Below are 25,198 nucleotides of genomic sequence, written 5' to 3'. Positions count from 1 at the left end.
TTAAGTACGTTACTGGGAAAGTTAATTAATCACTGCAGAATAAGATCCACAGGAGAGCATATGTGTCAATGCCTGGGATTGCCACTCTTCTCCATCACTCCTTTCCTTTTTCTTTATAGAGCTGTTTTCTTGATGGTGTTTTCTGTTTAAACTATTTATGCATTCATGCTTTATCTGATACCTTCCTTTTATTTTTTCATTAAAATGTACATTTCTGCTGAAAAGACATGAGCGATAGTCATAAGGAAAGAAAAGTTGAGTAAAGCATCACTTAGGTTTATTTGCATTCAGTTGCAGACAAAAAGCTTCTTAGCCATGCTGAGGGCTACTTTTCTATTGGGAAGAATTGCTCAATTTTCAGCTTTAATTATTTATACTTTGTCTCTGGATTGTCAGTGGATGATTTAAAGGGACCATCCCATCAACTTTACCGAAGTAATGAGAACAGAGTAGCTTAAAGCTACTGTTACGATTAGCAGTGCCAACCACCAACTGATTTTAATTAGGTTTAACTTTTGCTCTTGATGTAACACAACTTGGCTGTGCTGCCGCAGATTAACAAAGGACCATTAATCATTTTATTTAACAAAAGATGTGGGCCCGCACTGAAAGCATTTAATGGAGAGGTGAAATTTGTGCATGCTAAAATAATATTCAACGGAAGCATAATTGAATCGTAGCCAGTGGCAGAGGAAAGTGATATCCCAGGGAGGACCCTGAGCCTCAGCAGAAACAGGTTTCTCCACCTCAACGTGACTCACATTTGGGGCTGGAGAAGTCTCGTCTCGGCTGTAGGTGGCCGTGCTGTGCATTGTAGGATGACAGGCAGCATCTCTGGCCTCCACCCAGGAGATTGCAGCAGCACCACCACCACCCTCAACGTGACATTCAAAAATATCTCTCGACACTGACAAATGTCCTGGTGTGGGCGTGGTACACAGCCACTCCCGGCAGAAAACCACTGTCCTTGGGGAATGTGTGGCCCTCACAATTTCTGTGCTTTCTGTTCCCAATATGGTCCATTTATCCCAGGCTTGTCCCCCACCCCTGAGGCCCCCGGACTGACCCCTCCCCATACCTTGAAAGTGCGTGTCCGGCACTAACATTCCCCTACTTCCCCCTCAGTCCCTCTGGCGGGACCACAGTCTTTGCCCTCCACTCTTTTAAAGATTCCCTTTTTCAACAGACCAGCAGCCAGTACGCAGTATGCTCTCCTTAAATAAGGAGATGGGTGTACCGTCGGTCTTCCCCACTGGGACCTGAGCTCCCCTGTGGGGGCAGGGGTTTCTGCCAGTTTTGTCTGCGGCTGTGGCCCCACTGCCCGGAATAGTGCCTGGCCCAGAGTGAGCAACGGATACTTATAGAATCCCCGAACCAACAAAACGGTGATGATCTAACCGGATTCCGGGCTTCTTGCCAGTTGTCTTGTCCAGTCTTCCTCCATGTTTGAAAGTGACAGTGTTTCCCTCCTCAGGACTAGAAGGTCAAGGCAGTTTTCTTCTCTCCTCCTCTTCCTGTCTCCTCCAAGATGCTTTTGTCTCCGTGTAATTTAATGATGTGGGAAAGCAATATTGCCGGGACACTGTCAATGCTTCGGCCTCATAAAAACTGTTCCCCCTCATCTCTTCTCCTTTCCTTCCGCTATCCCCAGCTTCACTCTGATAAATTCGACCTAATTGCAGTGCTTATCTTTGAACTGCTCCTGAAATGACCCCTCTTAGGGCTACTTAATACTAATGGGTCTTCCTCTGTCACGCCAACTTTTCTTCCCCAAACTCCGGTCCTTGTAAGATGAGCGCAGCTGTATGATGAAGCCTTCATTAAAAGATTCCTTACTAGAACTGACTGCCTCTCCTTGATTGCATAATCAACAGCTAATGAAATTGTCTTGGTAACAAGAGCTGTAGTGTACTACATCCTCTCTCGAGACCAAATGGGAAGACAATTGTATCATCCTGAGAAGAGGATTCATTGTTCACAGTTTGAATTTGATTATCCTTCAGGGGGACTAAACAAGAGATCATCCCCAGTTTCTCTAAGTGCATTTTATTCTCTTGGAAAGTTACTGTTTTACATTCCCCACAAGCCAAGCATATAAATACCTGCTTTTGTTGCAGGAGCATCAAAAGGAAGTAACTGTCAATTTTTTTCCAGTTTTGTAAACGATACAGTTGGAGGGGCAGCTGGATGACCCCACACGGGCCTCTCACTGGAGGTGTAGATCAAAGCTCTTCATTGCTCATCCTCAAAAAACCCTTTTTTCTCCACAGGAGGGAACCCCCGAGGAAGGTTTGCTCTGGGCCTGGTGCAGAGTGAGTGGAAGGTCTATGTGAAAAGACCTTTAGATAGAGAAGAACAAGACATTTACTTCCTCAATATCACTGCTACTGATGGGCTTTTTGTCACACAGGCCACGGTAGAAGTGACTGTCAGTGATGTGAATGACAATAGCCCAGTGTGTGATCAGGTAAGATCTGTGGGTATATCAGATATATTGCTGCTTTTTACTCTGTTTCTCAAAAATTAAATCAAAGCCCATTTCATTATTCTCCTGAAGGCCAGGCTACTTTCTGCTCTTGTCTCCTTAATTAGTGAGCTCCGATTGGATGCAAGAGGGTAGATGGTAGAGTTTAGGATGAAACATTATAAACAAAAAAAGGCATAGGTAGCAACTTCAGGTACCTAATTTTGCCCGACCCAAAAAAAACACAAAAAGAAAATCATGAGGTTTTTGTTTTGTTTCGTTTTGTTTCGTTTCGTTTTGTTTTGTTTTGTTTTAAGAGAGAGAGAGAGAGCTGGGGAGGGGCAAAAGGAGAAGGAGAGAGAATCTTAAGCAGGCTCCATGCCCAGCACAGACCCTGACATGGGTCAGTGGGTTCAGTCTCACCACTGTTAGATCATGACCTGAACTAAAATCAAGTGTCAGATGCTTAACTGACTGAGCCACTCAGGGGCCCCAAATTGTATTAATGCATTTTTTAAATTTTTTTAAATGTTTATTTATTTTTGAGAGAGAGACAGAGTGTGAACAGGAGAGGGGCAGAGAGAGAGGGAGACACAGAATCCAAAGCAGGCTCCAGGCTCTGAGCTGTCAGCACAGAGCCCGATGCAGGACTTGAACTCACAAACTGCGAGATCATGACCTGAACCGAAGTCAGATGCTTAACGGACTGAGCCACCCAGGCGCCCCAGTATTAATGCATTTTTAAAGAAATCATTTGTAATGCAAAATGTGGCAATTGCCTCACAAATACCAATGATTCAATTACCTTTCTTTACCTTTGCCAGGTTGCATACACAGCATTATTTCCTGAAGATATTCCATCCAATAAAATCATCCTGAAAGTCCGTGCCAAGGATGCCGATATTGGATCCAATGGAGATATACGATACTCACTCTACGGATCTGGAAACAATGAATTTTTTCTAGATCCAGAAAGTGGTAAGGTGAAATTTATTTTTTTGGGTAAATGCCATTGTTAATCCATGAGAGAAGTTAAACTCTCATATGGCCTCGTCACTCGTGGGTTCTTAGCGTACAAGATCATCGATATGATGCCCTGCTATCTAGGACTCTAAAAAACACTAGCTGCACATGGTGTCTGATGATGGATGCCCTGGAGCGCACAAACTTTCTTTGGCCTACAAGATGTGCCCTGACTTTACCTACATTCGTTAGCATCAAGTAATCAGATGTGTCTATTTGGTTCTTCTGTTTTTCATATCTGTGAGTTAAGGCACCTGCCCTATAAAGAATATAGAGTTACATCACAAATGCAAGTTGCAAACCAGAGAGCAATGCATAGTAAGGAGAGTTTTTTCTCTCTTGAAGTCCCTTTTGGGTCCCTTCCTGAAGCTTATTCACACACTTTTCTGGTTTTTATTAGATATTCCCACCTAGTTTCTCCAAAGCTATGAGCCCTGAGATTAGTTTATATATTCAGGCAAAATTTATAAGGTCAAAGGTTATGTATGCTAAAGGCAGATGCCCACATTGAAGGCCAGAGCTAACGGAAAAGACATTTTTATGGAGGTAAATTATTTCGGTGTTGTGTACCGGATGGTTCATCCAATGGCAATTTGTAAATGAAGTGTAAAGATTGAATAATTTGCATATTTCCAGTGTTGTGTTGGTCGTAATGAATAATGGCTAACTATTGAGTCTCCAAAGATAATGGCTCCTCCCTGCCCCTCTCCCGTGTCAGCTGCATCCTACTAGGAAGCACTTGGCTCCATGGAAATATACGACTTGGCGATATAGGTCTAGCAATTACTTATTCAGTAGCTAACATTCATTGAGTAACTAGTAGACATAAAAGATATTATGGGATATTAGCGGTGGGCTGCAAGAGGAGTAAAACAAGTCATGCCTGAGGGATATTGAACCCAGTAGGGGGAAAATTTTTTTTTAAATAATAATAAAAGGCAGAATGAAATAAGTGTCTAGGAAGGATATCAGGGGAGTAATAGCTGAGCACAGAGGAAAAAGTAGCTAATATTCTGATGAAGGGGAAGAGCCGGTAATTGAACCGAGGCAGGATTCTAGTAGCTGAAGCAGGACACTTCAGGCCCTGGGGTCAACATGAGCAGAGAGCATGGCACATTCGAGGAAGGGCATGTACGACACTGTCACTGGTGAGAAGAACTATAGGATGGCCTACGAGAAAAGCGGTGGGAGAAAGAACTTTAGGCTGATCATGGAAGGTCTTGAATGCCGAACTGAAAAACCACTGGAAGTTTCTGAGAAGGAGAAGGAAGTAGTCCAAGCTGTGTTTGAGAACTGGCTTACAGCAAGGAAGCCATAGAAGGAAAGGCTTTATAAGTATAGATGGCTTGGTCTGAATAATGTCTACTAATTTTATTTAAGAATAATAGTATGTCATGAGTCATGCTTTTCAGCAAATAGCATTTATTCAGGTCTGTCACTGTGCTTGTTGCCATTGTCTATTGAAATTTAAACAACTAACTCTCCACAGCGGCTGATACCTAGCACTGTTCCAGTGGTTAAAATAAAGATATATCTTAGCTCCTGACCTTGCTAAATTCCTGCTGATCCAAACCCCTCAAATATTCCCTCACTGGAACCCTCCCCAAGCAACCACAGGCCCTTCCACAGTCCAGCAAGTCGGGTTTACACTGGCACAATAGGATTCCTTCCAGACCTCTTTTTGCAAAAGCCAGCCTCTGTTTTGATTGTTTTCTTCTAAAAGATGGGGTGAAACAATGTTGGAAGCAGCTCTGGAAGCAGAGAAGACTGCTCTTTCTGGGTCTGTGGATTATTGACATGACTGACTACCAGAGAACTAAGGATACTGTTGTCAATTCTCTATGCTTTTTCTGGAGATAGAGCAGAAATCCAGAGACACACATAGCTGATGTCCAGAGCAGGTCTTGAGAGGTTTAAAGAGCTACAGTGCTCTCCAGGTAGCCAAAGGGAAATCCTGATACCAGGAGTTTCACAGTGGGATTAATTAATTTGAAGGCCATGCAGTTGATTTGTCGTTGTATCCAGAAATTCCATAGGTTTTTCCCTGATGCTTAAAATTGGATTTGCTCTGTTTTTCAAAGTAGGAAGCACTTGAGCCAAATGTCAATGGTCCTTCCCGTATTGGGGATTCTTTATATACGTGATTCTCTGCTCTTCAAAGAAAAGTGGTTTTTGAAATGTGAGGCCTTTTATTTTCACAGGTGAATTAAAAACATTGGCTCTTTTGGACCGGGAAAGGGTCCCCGTGTACAACCTGATTGCCAGGGCCACTGACGGTGGTGGCAGGTTCTGCCAATCTGACATCCACCTGATCCTGGAGGACGTGAACGATAACCCCCCTGTGTTTTCTTCCGAGCACTACAATGCCTGTGTCTATGAGAACACGGCCACCAAGGCTCTCTTGACCAGAGTTCAAGCCGTGGATCCTGATGTTGGTAAGTCAGTTGCACTGATGCGATGCCTCCTTGTTCATGCTCTTGACATATCTTCAGTGGATACCTCTCCTTTGGTTTTACCAGCCCACCTTGGTTCCTTACCACGAGAACACATGTGTTAAACTAATGACCACGTGTCAGCTTTTCCACTGATATGCTTTACATGTATGAGAGAAGACTACAGGGTGCCCCCCCCGCCCCTCCTCTTTCTAGGGTTTCAAAAAGCTATACTCTGAATTTCCTTGCCTTCTAACAAAGAGCTTTGGGCTTGTTTGTTCTTTTTTAACCTTTAGAGTAAAAATAATAGCTTGCTTACTTGCCCATTCCTCCTGAACATAGTTAAAATGCTGTGTTGTGTGGCAGGGAGAATTCATTTCCATTTCTATAAAGAATTGCATCACATGCTTCAGCTGAAATATGACAATCTCGATTTATGGTAGTGCCCCACAGTGCAAAGAACAATTACTAAATGTGCTGCCAGTCCTATGTCAATTTTTTTTAACTGCCATTTTCCATAGCCTTTTGGTCACACGTATACTGACGTTACCAGGCAGAGTGAGGGTGGTGGAAATAAGACGGAATTCGAACTAAAAGTTGCTGCTGATAAAGTTTGTGTTCAGATCCACTTTGCATAATGAGATGGTGAGTTAGAAAAGCCTGGAGTTAATTGCTAGGTAGTCCTTTCAAGAATGCATAAGTTATTGAGGTGACTGTGTGATGGGATGTACATACAAAAGGGCATATAGACAGCCTCTTGGTTGTGCATTTTAAGAGCTGTAAATCAGAGGACTAGGGAATGATGGGGTGTGTCTGCTATGCTAAACAGGCCTTTATATAATTCAGTGTCTTATTGCTTAATTCTGAATTGAAAGAAAAATTATTGGACTAATGGAAAAGTAAATACATGATAATTAGTCGAAAACAAACGTAGAGCCCCGGGTCTCTGCATATTTCCCCTTCGAGAAATTAGTGGCTACTTTAAATTATTGCTCTTACCTCATTAGCATAATTTTCCAGGCTGAGCACCAACCCTTTAAAAGTCTGCATATTATGTGAAGCTTGGTAAAGAACGGTAAACAGGAAAAGACTCATTTATTGATTTATAATTATGTAATACCTATGAATGTCCTTTTTTTTTTTCTTTGTAATTGTGTTTCAAAGTTTTTTCCAAAACAAGGCCCAGGAACCCCCAGGTTCAAGTATGCCCCTGAGCTTGGTCCACTGCTGTCTTATACAAATACGCTTTTTTAAAGCAGCATTGGAAAACATCCTCTGGACTCTTATTAGCAGGCTTTTGGAGGGGAGAGCAGAAATCATGCAAATAAATCTTTCAATTATTTAAATTTGAGAATGTGTAATGGAGCCATAGGGTGAAACTTAAAAAAATTTTTTTTTCATGTTTATTTATTTATTTCGAGAGTGGGGAGGGGCAGGTAGAGAGGAAGAGAGAGAATCCTAAGCAGGCTCTGTGATGTCAGTGCAGAGCTCAGCAGGGGGCTCGGTCTCAGGAACCACAAGATCATGACGTGAGCCGAGATCAAGATTTGGAGCCACCCAGGTGCCCCGAGCCATAGATGAAATTTCATGATTTAATTTTTTGACTTAAATTAAAATCCTGATTTTAAAAAAATGAAATTTTTCTACTCCCTTCCTTCCTGAAGGAATTGGGTATGCTCTAGCTACCAGAGATTGAAGACAGAAAGAGGCTGCTTGGCGCTCATGATGTTGAGGACAGTGGAGGGATGTTACTGGCTCACGGATGTGGCCGTGGTGAAGAACATGCAGTTAGTTCCATCCTTCTTTTCACTTCTTCTGAGTCAGCTGTTCGTGTTGGGAGTTGGGGAAGAAAGATGACTAGAATGTGGGCCTTTAGATGGCAGAGATGAGAAAGCCTTTAAAGGCCCCAAACCAGAATAATGACCCCGTCAGCACCTGCCTCTGCTCATTTGCACTAATTCTCCAAAGGCTTACATTCAGAGCTTCAAGCAGACACAGAGGTAGACACAGAGGCTGTGAGTGCGGTGCATATAAAGTGTATTCACCAGACCATTGTATCCGCCTCAGGAAAGCTCTAGCGTAAGATACCAGATCCTGGCTCCTTTTCTCAGTTTCTGTACAACTCATTTAGCTTTTCTTAATTATTATTATTGTTCCGAAAGAGTGAGCAAGAGAGCATGCACATGAGAGCAGGGGAGGGGCAGAGAAAGAGAGAGAGAGAATAACTTAAGCAGGCTCCACGCCCAGCACGGAGCCCAACATGGGGCTCAATCCCACAGCCCTGGAATCATGACCTGAACCAAAATCAAGAGTTGGACGTTCGACCAACTGAGCCACCCGGGTGCTCCGCACTTAGTGTGAAAAAATAAAGGAACTGAGATAGCTGGCAAGAACAAACGAACACTTGTAAAAATGCAGACGAAGCACCCGACCGTGTCCGGGGCACAGGGTAAGGAAGTGGCTGTGAAGGTCCTGGCCAGAGCTTGCAGGGGGATGCCAACAGCAGAGGCGTCAGTCGGAGCTGACATCAAAGCAACATCCTCCAGAATCCCTGGGTGCCACTGAAATAGCTTACACCATCTTCATTAGTTGCCTGCTCAGAAAACTCACTTCCTCAAGGGGACCCAGCTCTCAGTCTTTCAGAAGGGACCACAGAGGAGCGTGAGATGCATATTGAGATTGCCAGGTCATCACATGGTCAGTTCACCTCGGCCCAGCTCACCTGGCCTGAAGCTGAGTTTGCATGTCATTAGACTGCATCTGGCCCTCATATCTTTAGTTTGGCCCGTTATATAGTGTTCCAAAAAGGTAGAGTTCATTGCCAATAAAATTCAGGAGATTTTCTTTTCGAATTTTCAGTTCTGGGTATTTTATAAAAACGGAAGCAGCCCTCAGAAAACAGCAAATCCAGACACACAGCCCCACCATGGTAGGAGCTGAAGACATAGCAGCTGCCTTTATGAGAACAGCCAGAGCTCACGCTCCCTGTTCCCAGCCACTTTGCTTATTTATGTTACTGCCTGACCTCACGAGCCCCTTTGTGACCAGAAAATAGTTGAGTTTTTAAAAAAAATTTTTTTGGAACTGATAATAGATTCCCAGGTAGCCGCAAAAAAAATGCGCAGAGGATCACATGCACCTTTCACTCGACACTTTCCCCCAGTGACGACATCTTGTGTTAGCTGTAGTACACTGTCAGATTTGGCATGTGTCACATGTGCGTGCGTGCGTGCATGCGTGCGTGTGTGTAGTTCTCTACAATTTTCTCACCTGTGCAGCTTCATGTAACCGCCATTACAGAGCTCCCTCCTGCTACCCCATCATAACCACACCATCCTCCTCCTGACACTTCCTTCCCAGTCTCTAACCCCTGGCAACCACTAATCCCCATATCTATAATTTGATTATTTCAAAAAACATTATTTGAAAGGAACTATGTGGTGTATAATTCTTTGAGACTGACTTTTTTCACTAAGCATCCCCTTGAGATCCATCCCACTTGTCCTTTCCCTTGGAGATTCACCCGCATTGGTTTTTGATCCTAGTGAAGATCGTTGGCTCCATTTGTGTAGACAGCAGGGTTATTTCATTCATGAAACTTCTTTTGTTAAGCATATTTCTTTACCTGAATTTATAAATTACGTCACCACCATTTTGCTACAGTATAAACAAAGTCACTGTAAAATACAGAGAAACGACCAGGATATATTCATCTGAAATCTGATTCCATAACTTCGTGAATTCAAAGCTCTTATAAGGACTCACTGAACTTTCATATCCTGGTTTTCTAATTTTAAAAACTACTCTTGCTTTTAGCCAAACACCTCTTTGCTGTGCTGAATTCGTTATTCATAATAAAACCAACACTGTTAGAGTAACTGCCTAAGTTAGGAATAAAATCAAAACAGAGGAGGACAAGATAATTTCAACACCCAGTTTATGAGCTCTACGAAATAGCATGGCAACTGTCTAGATTTTAGCATCAAAGTCTTAGTCTTCCTGTAAAATGGAAATGTCCTCAATTCCGTAAACTAGTGACATGATTTTATGACCTAACATGTATAAAAAATGTAATCCTTTCAGTAAAGATCAGGGGACCTTTTGTTGTTACACTTCGGGGTTAATATCTTCCTAGTTAGTCTACCTCTCATAGGTAGGATTTGTGTCCGGCTTCCTAATTTTGAGGGTCTTCTAAGCTAGCAAAGGAAATATGCAGAGATGAAGATCAGAGCTGAAGTCTGTGACCATTTTAGGCAAAGTTATATGAAAATAAAATGTAAACACGCTCTGCAAAATATGCTGTAGCCCATGATTTATTGAGAGGCCAATTTTGAGATATCTGAGATGCAAAAGGACATATTTTTCCTCTTATGGACCAGGGACACAAGGCAAAGAAATGTTCTAATAAGCAACTCACTTTCTCCTCTCCTATAAAAGATTTCCTGCAAGGTATGGAACTTCTTTCAGGGGTAAAAGAGAAGCTTGGGGGCTCATAGCACACATTACAATTTTTTTCCATTCAATTTAACAGAAATTTAGTGAGTGGCTAGGTAGAAGGCACAAGAAGGGACCGCAAGGTTCTCCAAGATGAGGACTGTGCAGTGACAGGCCTCCGGTCATGTGCAGCAGTGAAGAGCTTGAATCAGTAGCACACATACTTTTCACAAAAGGCGGAGCTCCCGGAATGAATAGGATTTCAACAGGCAGAGGTAGGAAGGTATTCAGGGAGACAGGAACCATGAGGATAAAGTTGTAAAGCTGGGAATGTGTGGCCCCAACTCAATGATTGGGAGAACATCATGTCATCCAGGATGGGGAGAAGCAAATGAGATGAGAAAAGGAGTCTGGGCCTGACTGTGGCGGTTCACAAAATCCAGGGATTATGTGCTTAAACCAATAAGTAGAAAACAGCCACAGAGCACTTGTGAGAAAAGAAATGATCAGTTCTGGGTTTGGGAAATGCTAATCTGATAGAAGCCTCCAAAACGAGGGTGAGGAAAGGTCCTAGGAGAGTACTGTAAAAGATTACAAGGGCCAAAATTAGAGTGGTGGCTTAGGGACTTTAAAAGAAAGAGCAGGGGCGCCTGGGTGGCTCAGTCGGTTGGGCGTCCGACTTTGGCTCAGGTCATGATCTCGCACTCCATGGGTTCGAGCCTCATGTCGAGCTCTGTGCTAACAGCTCGGAGCCTGGAGCCCACTTCAGATTCGGTGTCTCCCTCTCTCTGCCCCCTCTTCCCCTCTTGCACTCTGTCTTTCTCTCTCTCTCAAAAACAAATAAACATTAAAAAATAAAAAGAAGGAGCAAAACCATGTCTAATACCTACCCGAAGTGACTCCCATGGAACAGGGGGGTGCAGGGAGAGGGTTGGGGGAAGGAGCCCTGCCCACCAGCACACCAGCAAAAGCCTCAGCTGAGCCTCTCAGCCAGCCACAGCGGTGCACCCACAACAGTTGTGACCCAGCCACACAGCCCACACAGGAGACAGCCCTGGAGTGCCTGGTCTGGACACCAGTGGGGATTGAGCTTCTGGGCCCTGCAGGACCCTCTACATAAGGCCACTCCCTTGAGTCTGGGAGACACAACTGATCTGCCTAATACATAAAAACAAACACAGAGCCAGACAGAATGAGAAAGCATGGGAATATGTTCCAAATGAAAGAATAGAACCAAACCTCAGAAACAGAGTAAAAGAAACAGAGGTAAGCAATCTTCCTTATAAAGGGTCCAAAGTAATGGTCATAAAGATCCTCACTGGACTGAAGAGTGGATGAACAGAGGTCGGAACTTCAACGAAGAGATAGATGATATAAAAAAGAACCAATCAGAGTTGAAGAATACAATAACTGAAATGAAAAATACTCTAGAGGGAATCAAGAGCAGATTAGATGATGTAGAGGAATCGATCAGTGATCTATAAGACAGGATAATGGAAAGCGCCCAAGCTGAACAGCCAAAAAGAAAAAAGAATTTTAAAAATTGAGGATAGTTTAAGGGACCTCTTGCACATCACCAAGCATGCTAACATTTGCATTATAGCAGACAAAGAAGGAGAAGAGACAGGGGTAGAAAGGGGTAGAAAACTTATTAGAAGAAATCATGGCTAAAAACTTCTTTAACCTGGGGAAGGAAACAGATATTCAGGTCCAGGATGCACAGAGAACCCCAAACAAGATGAACCCCAAGACGTCCACACCATGACACATAATAATTAAAATGTGCAGGGAGTTTTCTTCAAGGGCTAGAGGAAATGTGAGAGGAAGTCACCAAGAAATGAGGAAGAATGCCTCACACATGGAGCGCTCTGTAGGTATTGCGTGACATTAATGAATGGACACAACTGGTAGAATGAATTACGTTAATAGAAAATACAGAGATTCTCTCTAAGACTCTTCCAAAATGATGCCTTCTGCTTTCAAGTGAATAGTTAGGTCCTCACATTAATCGAGAATAGGAAAGAGACAGAGAAGAGTTATCTTGTGGCAGAACTTTCCCATTTCTACCCAAATGTTTGTATTTGCACAGCCCTCAACATTCTTAATTTTGCACTGTCATTCACTGTAATAATGTAAACTTGCTGTCCATGGTCAGGATTCATTTTCTGAGTATTTAATGAGGGAGTTGGTATCATGACCCCTGCTCTCCTCTCATGGAGCAGGACCTGCAGTGAACTTGCTTTTCCAAAGCACCGATCTTGTCAGAGGAAATAAATGACTGGCCTAGTATTGTGGAGCATTGTTTGTTCTGAGAGGGTAGCTCCTTATGAAGGAGCAGGAGATTATTTATCTGAGAGTCATGTTCATTAAAATAACCCCTGAGGGTTGTTAAACAGAGATCCTTCTGACCAAACCACATTAAATGAGTCTATCCAGTTGTTTGTTATCTCCTTTGACTCATCCTAGGCTTGTGTATGTGTGCCACTTACTGAAAGCCATGAAAAGGGCCTTGGGAAGAAAAGTGAAGACAGGAGATAAACTCTCAGCAAAGTGCTGTGGATTAGGTGCTGGAACTATGACAGAGAAGCATGTCAAGAGCTCTGGGTTAGCAGTTCCCTGCATCTTCATGGGACAAACTCTATAGGAGTGTCAATCATACCAATCTATAAGGATCTCACTGCCTGCTCACATGGCCTTTCCTTGGTGTGTACAGCAGAGAGAGAAAGAGTTCTCTCTGTCTTCCTCTTCTTATAGGCTATGAGTCTTGCTAGATTAGGACCCCATCCCTATGATCTCATTTAACTTAATATCTCCTAAAAGCCCCATCTCCAAATAGTCGCATCAGTGTTAGGGCTTCAACATGTGAATTTGGGGCTGGACACAATTTAGTGCTCAATACCCTGAGGAGGAGAGCTATGATATTGTGAGGCAGGCCTGTGAGAGGCCCACATGGTGAGGGACTGAGTCCTATTAGCAGCTACATGAGTGTGCTTGAAAGTGGACCCCCACCTCCGTTTGAGCCGTCACATGAAACTGCAGCCCTGCTCAACAGGACACCTTGGGCCACAGCCGACCAGCTAAGCCATGCCTGGATTCCCACCCCCACAGAAACCATGAAATACTACATATTTGTTGTTTCATGCTACGTTCTGGAGTAATTTCCCATGCAGCCGTAGAGAACTAGCACATTCATGCAGGTTTATGGGCGTTCTGAATTCTGTCCATGTATCCTTAAGAATCTCATGCCATAGCGATTATCCACCCACAGACTCCACTGTGTGAGGAAGAAGGGCTGTCATGCAGGTCAGTGGCAATCAAAACAGGGCCCTCCCTGAAGGAGAAATAGTTCAGCCGAATTGGGAACACGCTGCTTTGATGTGGTGGAGTGAGTGCTGATTCAACAGCGTCAGCCGTTCCTTGTTGCTGCTCTTGTGGTTTCCTGAATTCTCCCTGGGGCAGCAGGCCCACTTTGTTGGTGCATCACAGTCCTAGTAGATGTTCGGATGTTACACTGGCAGGTCCCTGAAAAAAATCCAGTCGAAACCTTTCTTTTCCCGAGAAGGAAACGGAGGCCCATAGACAACGAGATGTACCCAAGACGACTTTGTGAGTGGCAGAGCGGGATCTAAAAGGAAGGTACCCTGATATCTCAGTCCAAGGCTCTTTTCTGTATTCTAATAATTTCCACCAGAAGGTGTTTCAAGAAGGATTTGATTCTGATTCAGCCGGCCTGCTCTTAGGTACCATATATTCTTCTCTTTCCTGATGCCTTGGAGCCTCTTGCCTCTAAGCTGCATAGGTCAGCGACTTAATGTGGTTTTTTTTCTCCCCCAGAGCTCTGTTATTCTCTAAAGTATTAAATCTTTAAAGGCAGCTGAGGAACTGTTAAAATGTTCATAAAAATTAAATAATCCCCCGAAAGACTGAGACATGGGCCATTTCCGGAGCATGTTGTGGCTGAAACCCTTTGTCTGTTGTGGATATCAAAAAATACAATCTTAAGAGAACCCCAAACTCTTACACAAGTAATCTTGCTGTGGCACAAGAGCTAGTGGTATTCTTGCCTGCAGATGGAGAAACTGAGGTTCAGAGAGCTAGCTTGCTCCCCTCCAGCCATCTGTCAGGTGGTCCTGAGCAAAGGTTTCCGTGGCCCCATAAACCCCTGAATCCTTGACTTGCCACCAGCACCAGGACGCTTTCTGCAGTGCACGCAGTACACGTGGCTAAATGGTGGACTGTGGCACCCCATCACCTCCTTGTCACATTTGCCTGTCGCTTTGGGAAGCAACAGCATGCAGTGGTTTGGGGGGGAGACCAGATCAAATACCTCTAGTCTAGCCTTTACTAACTGTCTAACCTTAAATAAGTTCCCCAGCCCTTTTCAATTCCACTTCCTGCCTATAAAAATGGAGATATTAATTCCTTGTTTTCCCATTAGACCATGAGCTCCTGGAGGGCTGGGACACCAATCTGTTCATCTCTGTGTCACCAGCACTGGCATGGCACCAGGCACCCAGTACATGTTCCATACATGTCTGCTGAGCTGTCGAGTGGTTGGGAGAACAAAGTTAGACATTCCATGTTAACTCCTTGACATCATGTCTTGTGCATAAATGGGTTCCTTCCACCAGGGACTTTCATCCTCAGAGCTGGGCTCTCTCATGTAGGAAGCCTCAGAGGCTAAAAATTCCTTCCTCCAGGCCCATTGGACAGAACGTAAATGCCTTCTGTCACACAGGGCTTAATTTGGGAACATGAAATAATCCTCTATGCCTAAGAAATTAGAACCCCTTCAGTTGATTAGAGCAGTACAAACTATCCCCTCACAAATTCCAGGATCCAACAGCAGAGGAAAAATAACGCACAAAAATCAGACAAGCTGGTTATCAGCCCTGGCTGTGCATCAGAATCCCTTTGGGAGCTTTTAAAAATAAACAGACAAAAATAAACACAAACAGGTGAAGGCTCCATCTCCAAAATCTGATTCAGAAAGTCTGGGATAGGGCTCGACATACATTCTTTTCCTCTTTTTGACTGTGATGCCTTGCCTGGTTTAGAAGTGTCTGCGTTTGATACACAGACGTTATTATCATTATTATGCCTTTTAAAATCCAATTTCTTCCAAGCAGGGGGTCCAAACAAATGAAATAGCGAGTTCCTTCCAGGAAGGGATGTCTCAGTGAAGAGTTTTAGCACCACCACCCATGAGCAGGGAATTCTGATTTCTAACTGTTGATGGCAGTGACCCATTCACACACTGCTTCATTCCTGGATGCCACGAGGGTGGTTAACAGGCCTCTGTGCTCCTCCGTGGATCAGTCCTGATCCAACATGCAGCAACGCAGAGGACAGGATTACAGGAGCGCTTGTCTCGAGGGGAATTTCCACCTACCCCTGGGAATTTTGTGCAGACTCCAAGGACCCCCAGCTTTGGCTTCCTGCCTCTATGTTGAATGTGCTCATCAGCTTTGTCACAGGGTACTCACTCTCATTTCACCTTGTGAAGCCTCCTTGACGGGCGCAATTTTGTTGTCCATCACCTGTGGGGAGCTCTCTAAATAACTTCTCACATATCACAGAGTGCTTCCCGCTCGGACACCCTCTTCGTCCCCCTCCTCCGGTCTTCCTTCTCTCTCTCTCTCTCTCTCTCTCTCTCTCTCTCTCTCTCTCTCTCTGCTAATTCATCCATCAACTTACGCTTTTCATTTACTCTGGCTATAATTGTTTATAACAGCTTTGGTAATTTGCTAGCGGTTCTGAAAATAGACAGCTTTAGCTCCTGCCATTCTACACTTACAATTTAGCAACACTGAACCCCTTACCCTTCCCTGAGCACCCGGTTTCATCATTCTTAACTTCACATGTGTTCATGTCACCCAAAATGCCCTTTCTTTTTATCACTTTTCCACTTTGGTACTCCTGACAACTCCTGTCTTTCCTTCATGACTCAATTCAATTGTTTTCTTCCCTGGGAAATGTCCCTTGGCCACCCCTCACCAATAATCCACTATATATATGCTTGTCTCCTGAGACATGGGAGATATTGAGGGGCTGTGATTCTTCTGTGCATCCTCAGTGCCTGCCAAGAGGTGGGAATCCTGTGAAGATTTATTGGATGGAGGTGATTTATTGGATAGATTAATGACTGATCCAATGGCATACATAGTGACCCACTTAGGAGACATACGTAGTATTATTTCTGGGTAGTCCAGTATAGAAGTTCTATACACCAATAAAGATGGAGTTTTAAATACTTTGATGAATTCATTTACTTACACTTGACTCTTCCGGGCTTAGCAAAGTGCCAAGCCATAGATAGGAGAGCTTATGTCCAGACGAGCTGCAGTCTTTGAGGTATCGCAAAAGGTGACATCACCCACCAGCGGGGCCAACTCTACGGAAGGACAGCCTTTGCAGGTGTACAGGTCCCTTGCTTAGAAGGGCCCCTGTTGGTTTAATACTCTGCTCTGGCTATGTCCAACAGGGGGCCCTGCTTTCTTCTATGTCTTAGAACCTCACAATCATGTTGCCAGTGCTACCCAGCAGAGCTGGTGCCAGCCCAACTGGTGAGTCCCCAGGAAGTCTATGGTATTGCCAGGATCTCCCTGACTCTGTGACTGGGGCTGCCTTGTCTCCTTTTTAACTGTTCAAAAGGCCCCGGGATTCCTGACCCCAGAGTTGGTATTTTGCCCAGGGGAATGTGCCAGGGTTAGTCATCACCCAATGAAAAACTTGTAAGAGGCACTTAAAACAGAAATAATCAGAGAGTCTATTTAAAGTCTAACTTGAAAAGTAATTGCAATTCCATGGACCTCCTAATGGCAACTTTCTTTTATTTTACATCATCTGAAGGCCTATTTTAAAGATAGAAAAAAGTGGTCAGTTTGAGCTCTTTAGCTATAATGGGATTTTACTTGCCTCCCACAGACAATAAGATGAGGCTAACCATTTTCTTCTACAGCTTAATTTAAGGATATCAAATAGCTCAAAACAATGTATCACTTGAAATACCTTTATAATGAGACCTTGACAAAAAAATATTTTTTTAATTTTTTTAATGTTTATTTTTGAGAGAGAGAAAGAGACAGAGCACGAGTGGGGGAAGGGCAGAGAGAGAGGGAGACAGAATCTGAAGCAGGCTTCAGGCACCGAGCTGTCAGCACAGAGCCCAGTGTGGGGCTCGAACCCACGAACCGTGAGATCATGACCTGAGCTGAAGTCAGACACTTACTGACTGAGCCACCCAGGCACCCCCCAAAAAATATTTTCTACGTAAAGTCAGTGTCTTTCTGAGTACACACACACACACACATACACACACACACACACACAAAATGAGGAATGGAAATATCCAGAAAAAGAATGCTAATATAATACATAAGTATCATTTTCTACAATTATTTCAAATGGTATGTATGTTGAGAATTAAACTGGCCTGGAAAATAACTCAGAAATTTGACTGCTCTCCAAAATTGGTGATAAATTTTCCATTACATGATGTTTGTAATAGTTTTTTTACTTACTAGAAACATGATCTGTGTCCACTGTAGAAAATCTAGAAAGACAGACAAAAGGAGAAACGAGTCAATTCTAACCACTGTTGCTGTTTCGATGAAGTCCCTTCCACCATTTTTCTTTCCAAAAATGGACTCATAAACTAGATATTGTTTTGTAACCTGCTTTTTTCACTGGCTCACAAACATATTTCTGTCTCTATGTTCTCTTTTATACTTTTATATGGCAACATATACAGTATTCTATGATTTGAGTGTCCTATAACTTATTCAGTCAGTTCTCATTCTTGACAAATTGGGTAGTTACCAATTTTATTCACAAATGCAAGCATCCAGTAAGCAATAGTTTTTTATATATGAATGTTTTTATATAGTTTTTATATATTAATGTTTTATGTACATTTTTGATAGTAAAGATTCCTGACTCCTCTGTGTTGCACCCTTTTGGGGTCCTTCATTCTTTAACACATATACTTGTAGTGGCCATGGATGTGTAGAGTGCTTATCACCTACATTTGTTGTCTTAGTAATACTCTCGCTTTGATCCCCTGGTCACTTCTGCAGTTCAGTGTTCATTACTCTCTGATGTGGGGCCCGGGACTCAGCATTGAACTACAGAAATAATAAGACACAGTCCCTCTGCGTAAAAGATACATTAATCTAGTAGGAGAGAGGCCATAAGTATAACTAATGATAATGTAAAAATAATATTAAGGGAGCACACAGGAAAGAATAACTGGGAAATTAAGGAAGCTGTGGAGAGGAGACCCTTCCCAGAATAGGTAGGAATTTGACGAGGGAGGAGGGGAAGAGAGCATTCTGAGCGGAAGGAAAAGCATGTGCGGAGGACTGGGGAGTAAGTGTGCATGGAGTCTTGAGGAGTAGCTGGAATAGAGAACACACAATGGAAGGAGAGAAGGGGATGACACTGAGAGGCTGGCTTGGGACCAGAGGGCAAAGGATTGGAAAGCCATTCTTAGAAGTCTCTACTTCTGACTCTAAGAAGTCAGAAGTCACTGAGCCACTGAGGCAAAACTGGATCCAGAGCTTTAGAAACCGACCTCTGCTTAAGTTTGGCCAGGAGAAGAGAGAGTCGAAGGCAGCCTGCAGGTTGGAGTCTCTGGCAACAGTCTAGGTGAGAGAAGATGGGAGCCTCACCTGGTGGTGAGAGCTGGCCATAAGATAGCAAGGAGACCTCTCCAAGGCAAATCTAAAGAACTGGTGGTTCTGATTCAGATGGGAGACAGAAATTGAGGGGAGATGTGCAGCAAACTCCGTTCAATTTAAATAATTCCTCATCGGGGCGCCTGGGTGGCTCATTCGTTTGGGCACCTGACTCACGTCATGATCTCAGAGTTCGTGGGTTTCAGCCCCATGTTGGGCTCTGCACTAACAGCATGGAGCCTGCTTGGGATTGTCTCTCTCCCTCTTTCACTGCCCCTTCTCCACTCATTTTCTCTCTCTCTCTCTCTCTCTCTCTCTCTCTCTCTCTCTCTCTCTCTCAAAATAAATAAATAAAACTTTTCAAATAATAATAATTACTCATCAAGCTGTCAAACTCCTAGGTTTGGAGATGGTGTCTTTCAGGCTCCACTTTCCCTCAATGCGGTGCCTAGAGTAGTCAAACAGGTGACACTTGGCAAGCCCTTATGAAAAGGAAGGGTCGTGTCCAGTGTCTCCTGTGAGAAAGACAGAACCCTTCCACTTCTCAGAAGTATCTACTGTCTTTGAAGGATGAGGCCATAACCAAAGAATGCAATGACATAGTCAAGAACCGAAGCTTCATTGATCATTTTTCTTCAAAGGATAATCCTTATTGCTTAAATAAGAGCGTGCCTTAATCACCAAGCTTGGGTCATAGAAACTGTGAGATCTAAATATACTTGCGGGATTTCTGGTGCTGATGAATACATATGAATGAAAGCAGGAAAAGTATTGGTTCAAAAACAAGTTATTAGGGGCTCCTGGATGGCTCAGTTGGTTAAGCGACAGACTCTTGATTTCGGCTCAGGTCATGATCTCACAGTTTGTGAATTCAAGCCCCGTGTCGGGCTCTGTGCTGACAGCTCAAAGCCTGGAGCCTGCTTCAGAGTCTGTGTCTCCCTCTCTCTCTGTCCCTCCCCTGTTCACCTGCGCTCTCTCTCTCACTCTCTCTCTCGCTCTTGCTTTCACTCTCACTCTCTCAAAAATAAGTAAATAAACAGTTTTTTAAAAGTTACTAGATTGCCTGGGTGTGGAATCAGGGTATTGACCTAAATGGAAAATGGAACATGAGGAACCTTTAAGCGGTGATTCAAATGTTCTATATGTCAGTGAGGGCCATGGTTCCCCGGGGGTATATGTACGTGTTTAGAATTTATGAGCTGGACACTTAAAATCTGTTCATGTTTTTGTACATAAATTATGACACCTCAGTATACCAATAAAGTTGATTAAAAAAAAATAAGTGAGAAGAACCAAAATTAAAAGGGTTACTAGAGTCTGATTGTTGAAATTGTTTCAGATCATTCCTTCCCCCGGATACCTATTCCATATGACTTCAAATCCCTTTATAAAAGCCAGTTTACAGGAACATAGCACAGCCCCTATTTTTACTGTGTCACCTACATACCGGACCTTGTACAGTTGCTGGAGGATATTCGTGTGAATGTCACAGACAAGGCCCTGCCCTGACAGAGTCACAGCAGCTGCTGACCCAAAACCCCAAAGCCAGCCTAACAGAGCTCTCGTGGGTTCCTTAAGCTCAGAGAGCTCAATGTTAGGAGGAGGGCAGAAAACGTTTTCCAAAGACCACGTTAAAAAAAATCTCAAGGTACTTCTGTGTTGACTGCTCACGGCATTTGGTTTTGGTGCTGATTCTAACACCTGTAACAATCTCAAACATAAAGCTGAGTTCTTCTGACTCTGGGTTAGATCCCTGGGAATGATCCTAGCAGAGAGCATTATCTCTCACCGAGGTAATAATGCCTTGCTGTAAGCTGTATGTGTGAACTCTGAACACTTAACTGAATGGTATGAATCTGCTGCACTGAGCTTTCTTCCCATCCAGAAGATTCCAAGAGCTGTCAGGATAGGCCTAATTTGGACTTTGGTGTTACAGCCCACTTATGCCCAGGCATGGCAGCTTAATGAGCATTTTGAAGGTGGGGAGATGATCCTTTGGAAATATAAATGAAATGAGCTCTATTAGTTTCATTTGGAAATGAAGTACAGTCTGAAAGATCATCTTGGACCTCACCTGATCTGGGTTCTGTCATTTTAAAGTAAAAAAATTTTTTTTACTTTATTTTTTGAGAGAGAGGGAGCAGGGGAAGGGCAGAAAGAGAGGGAGAGGGAGAGAGAACCCCAAGTAAACTCCACACTGTCAGTGCAGAGCTTGATGGCGGAGCTCAAACTCACAAACCACGAGATCATGACCTGAGATGAAATCAAGAGTCAGATGCTTAACCGACGGAGCCACCCAGGTGCCCGGTCATTTTATTTCTTTATTTTTTTAATTTTTTTAATGTTTATTTATTTTTGAGACAGAGAGACAGACAGAGAGAGAGACAGAGCACAAGCAAGGGAGGGGCAGAGAGAAACGGAGACACAGAATCTGAAGCAGGCTCTGAACTGTCAGCACAGAGCCCGATGTGGGGCTCAAACTCACGAACCGTGAGATCATGACCTGAGCCGAAGTTGAACAATTAACCAACTGAGCCACCCAGGTGCCCAGCCCCCTGTCATTTTAAAATTGAAGAGACCTGAGGCCCAGTGAAGAGGTTAAATGACCTATCCAAGCACACGGGTATAGCTTGGGCAAACCATGGGCTAGAGGCAAGGTCTCCTGTCTTCCAGAACTGGACCATATTGCCTTCATTTGAAAGTACTCAAAACTTCAACTGTTATGTGCTATCCGATGTCTAAAAAGCTCATCTCTCTATTTGGCTGAATTGAGAGGAACCTAACCTCCATCTAGAAACCTTCCAAGAAGGGAAATATAGATACCCTTGGCAACCCACCTCAGAGTTTCACTGCCTTCCCATACTGGGAATTTTTCTGTGCTATTTCTTTCCTCCAACCCCACCCTCCGAAATGCCACTACCTATTGCTTCCTTTCAGCAAACAGGGATTTTAATCATTCTCTTTTTACTTGATTTTAATCCTCTGAAGACCTGCCTGCTCCATTTGCCACAATTATAGCAGGCAGAAACTTCACTTGCAATGAAAGTCATATTTCTCTTGGTAGCCTGTCATTTCAGCATTTTGGGAAGCTAAGTAGCTCCGTCCTCATTAAATTAGGCTCAAATTGGAGAAAAGAATTACATACTTAAAAACACAGACGCAAAATGATAGATTAGTGTTATACCTTAATAGAACACACCGTGGCATGCAGTAAAAGCATTAGACCAATTAGCAAGCAAGTTTTTTACTCAGGTTCATCTTTTTTGCTGGGTATGTAGCAAAGGGATGGTGATTTGAAGGATGGAATTTATCGTATGCCCTTGGATAGAAAGTTACCACTTTAGTGGCATGACCTGCATTCATTTAACAAAGGTAGCACCCATCACCTGGTAACACAGCAAAGATCCAAGCGCTAGACCAAATGTACTGCCTCCAAATTGGCCTTTACCCGTCCGGCTTTATTTCTAGAAATCATTGAAATCCATGGCAATTGGGTCTAAATGGGAATGTTAATACATTCCAAAAATATATTCCGCTCTTTCCTTGAGAGCTACCAGATCATAAGTGATGGCATTTAACAGGGTTGGTGGTTTGAGGTTTTTTTTTTTTTTTTTTCTCCCCTCCCCCTTTTCTGGTCTCGCTTCCCTATCAATCTGATTGGTAACAGAAAGGAGAAGGAAACAATAAATCTCCCAGTTCCTCCTGGTGTGAATGCCCAAGATATTGTCAGAAGCAGAATGTATGGGAAGTGGCGGGGGGGAGTTTGGGTCAGCAACTTGGTGGGGGGAGGGGATGCTTTTCTGCTGTGGTAAAGCAGAAAAACCCTGCCTCCGAATCTAAATTAACAGAATCTGCCCGGAGGGGAGCCGTGGTCTTTGTGTGGCTGATTAATGTCAGCCTTGTAAATGCAGTGCTCAGACAACAGGGCTAGCCCGCTGAGCAGGAAGCTCAGAGAACACAGCATCTCCTGCTCTGGGATGTGAGCAAAGCCGGGTACCTCTGAATAGGGCTGAAAGAGAGAGAGGCAGACCAGGAACATAGGTGATAGTTTTAATTAGATTTCAGCTGTCTGTCCTAGTGAAAGAAACACAGGCAGCCATTAGGGGCACCTTCCCTCCAGGCCTTGTGGCCACAGAGAACAGCAGCGTGCAAATTCGACCCCTGCCTCTCCTAACACTCAGCTCTCAGCCTGAAAGCCACCGCTTTCAGAACAGTCGGAAGTGCTCTTCTTCCCAAATGATCTTTAGGTCTGAAGGGGAAGCGTGTCCAAGAGCACATCTCCAGAAATCCTTAAAGGGAACACAGGAGCTTTTCCCTCATGCTTACCTAAAAACGCTAGTGGCAGCAGGCAAGCCATCAGTCCTTGGTTTATGCATCTGCGAAGTGGGTCTTGTCAGGAGATGCTCAGATGAAGGATCCTGCATGGATCTCCTGCCCCAACTTATTGTTCCTAAGAGTGGTGTTCCCTACGCTGGGGGTGGAAGTCAAATCCGCAGGCAATGCGTGTGCTTTGAAAACCTGCATGGTGTATTGATGTCAGTCGCTGATGTATTCCCATAAATCTGTTTCTGTGACTTTGAGGGGTGTCCTGAGAGCCTCTAATCAGTCACTGCAGCTTCTAGGCACAAGACCAGCTCTGCCCCCTTCCCATCCCTCCCCACTCCCCCACCCCCCCCACCCCCCCCACCCCCGCAGGGTTATTGCAACACTATGTATATTCACCCCAGGAGTTGATGTTGAAGAATTTAATCTTGGAGAGCCAGAAGGCATCCTTAAAATGTCTGCTCTGGGGCCTTATTTTAAGGGGCAGCGAGGAAGAGGAGAACCTTCTTGTTTTTAATCCCAGCACCAATAAAACCAGAAGCTGATGTGTATATATCACAGGGTAGTTGTTTTGAAAGAGAAATAAAAGTAAATGATGAAACTCTGGAAAAAATGGACTCTCTGGAATGGAACCAAGAACAAGCTCTCAGTATTGACCTTTTGGTTAAAGCCACATAATGCAATTTATGTCATTCCCTCCAGATAGATGATTTTATTGGTTTGCTGGGAATTTTGGCTTAAGGGAAATTACATACTGGGGGAGCAAAGTGTTTAACTCTTATTACTGCCGAATGTCTGACCCCGTGGCGAGGTGTTATACACAGAGTTAGGCCCTCCCCTCTAAGAGCTTACATTCTAAGTCTGTGATTTGTAAAAGGCATTTTTAGATCGTGGTCATAGCTAAAAACCCTTGATTAATGACTGTCTTCATTAAGGCATTTAGGATCAAAGTAATGCTTTTTCAGCCTACAAAGATGTTATATTTTGCCTCTTAGAAATCTTAACACCTAGTGAATTGGGGGTGCGTAAATCATTTTGAAGTCCTAAGATCCTCTGATGAAAACAGTTCAATCAGTCTTCAGAACCAGAAGTCAATCTGATCATCAACCACTAATTTGTTGGTTGTTGGTGGACGTCTCCCGGCTGGTATGTTTTAGCTTTCATGTATATGAAGGCAAAATGGCGTCTTGATAAATAAGTGCGTTTCTTTAAATCACAGAGCTGGAGGCCACCCTCTCAGTAGATCTTCCCCCTTTTTTGATGGAGTGCTCCAGGCTCACTGGCCATTGCATTTCTTTTTCTCTTTGCATTCTCTTATGTCCCCAGCCATCCTCATGGCTCCACGTGGCCCTGGAACCGGGTGACGCTCACATTCATAGCTCCACGTGGACTCTCCTCTGATCTCCAGCCTCCTACACCGGCTCCCTACCTGAGTATCCGCTTACATATAAAATGCCCATCTTGAACTTAATCTGTCCAAAGTGGGGCTCCTAGTCTGTCATCCGAATCCTTGTCCTCCTGCAGTCCTTCATCCCAGCCGACGGCAGCTCCCTCTGAGTCATCCTGGGATCTTCTCTTTCTCTCACGGCAGAAAACAGTCCTTTCTCACCACCTCCAAGTTGACAACACACCCGGGATCGCTCCCTTCTCACCACCTACGTGTTCAGAACAGGGCGGAAGCTGACCTCTTCTCACCACTCAGAGGCCACCGCCAGTGCAAGCCACCACTGTCACGTGCCTGCGTTCCCGCGGGCGTCAGCCAGCTGTCCCTGCTTCCTCGCTTGCCGCCCTTCCTTCTCTTCACAACCAGCAGCCTGAGTGATCCTGTTAAAATCTGAGGCACA

The 25,198-nt window shown here is 43.9% G+C and overlaps 1 protein-coding gene across 5 annotated transcripts in view; it reads left to right on the top strand.

The window, feature by feature from the left end:
• Nucleotides 1–25,198, top strand: part of FAT3 (FAT atypical cadherin 3) — a 669,818-nt gene that overhangs the window by 577,628 nt on the left and 66,992 nt on the right. For all 5 annotated transcript variants that reach the window (XM_011286534.4, XM_019811654.3, XM_019811655.3 and 2 more), the window contains 3 exons: nt 2,271–2,467; nt 3,289–3,442; nt 5,689–5,922. In XM_011286534.4, coding sequence (XP_011284836.3) covers nt 2,271–2,467; nt 3,289–3,442; nt 5,689–5,922 — 585 coding nt within the window. The remainder of the gene's footprint in view (nt 1–2,270; nt 2,468–3,288; nt 3,443–5,688; nt 5,923–25,198) is intronic.

The sequence above is a fragment of the Felis catus genome, chromosome D1 (assembly GCF_018350175.1).
Source record: "Felis catus isolate Fca126 chromosome D1, F.catus_Fca126_mat1.0, whole genome shotgun sequence".
Classification (NCBI taxonomy): domain Eukaryota; kingdom Metazoa; phylum Chordata; class Mammalia; order Carnivora; family Felidae; genus Felis; species Felis catus.
Note: the sequence above shows the minus strand (reverse complement) of the source record. Positions and strands in the feature narration are given on the sequence as shown.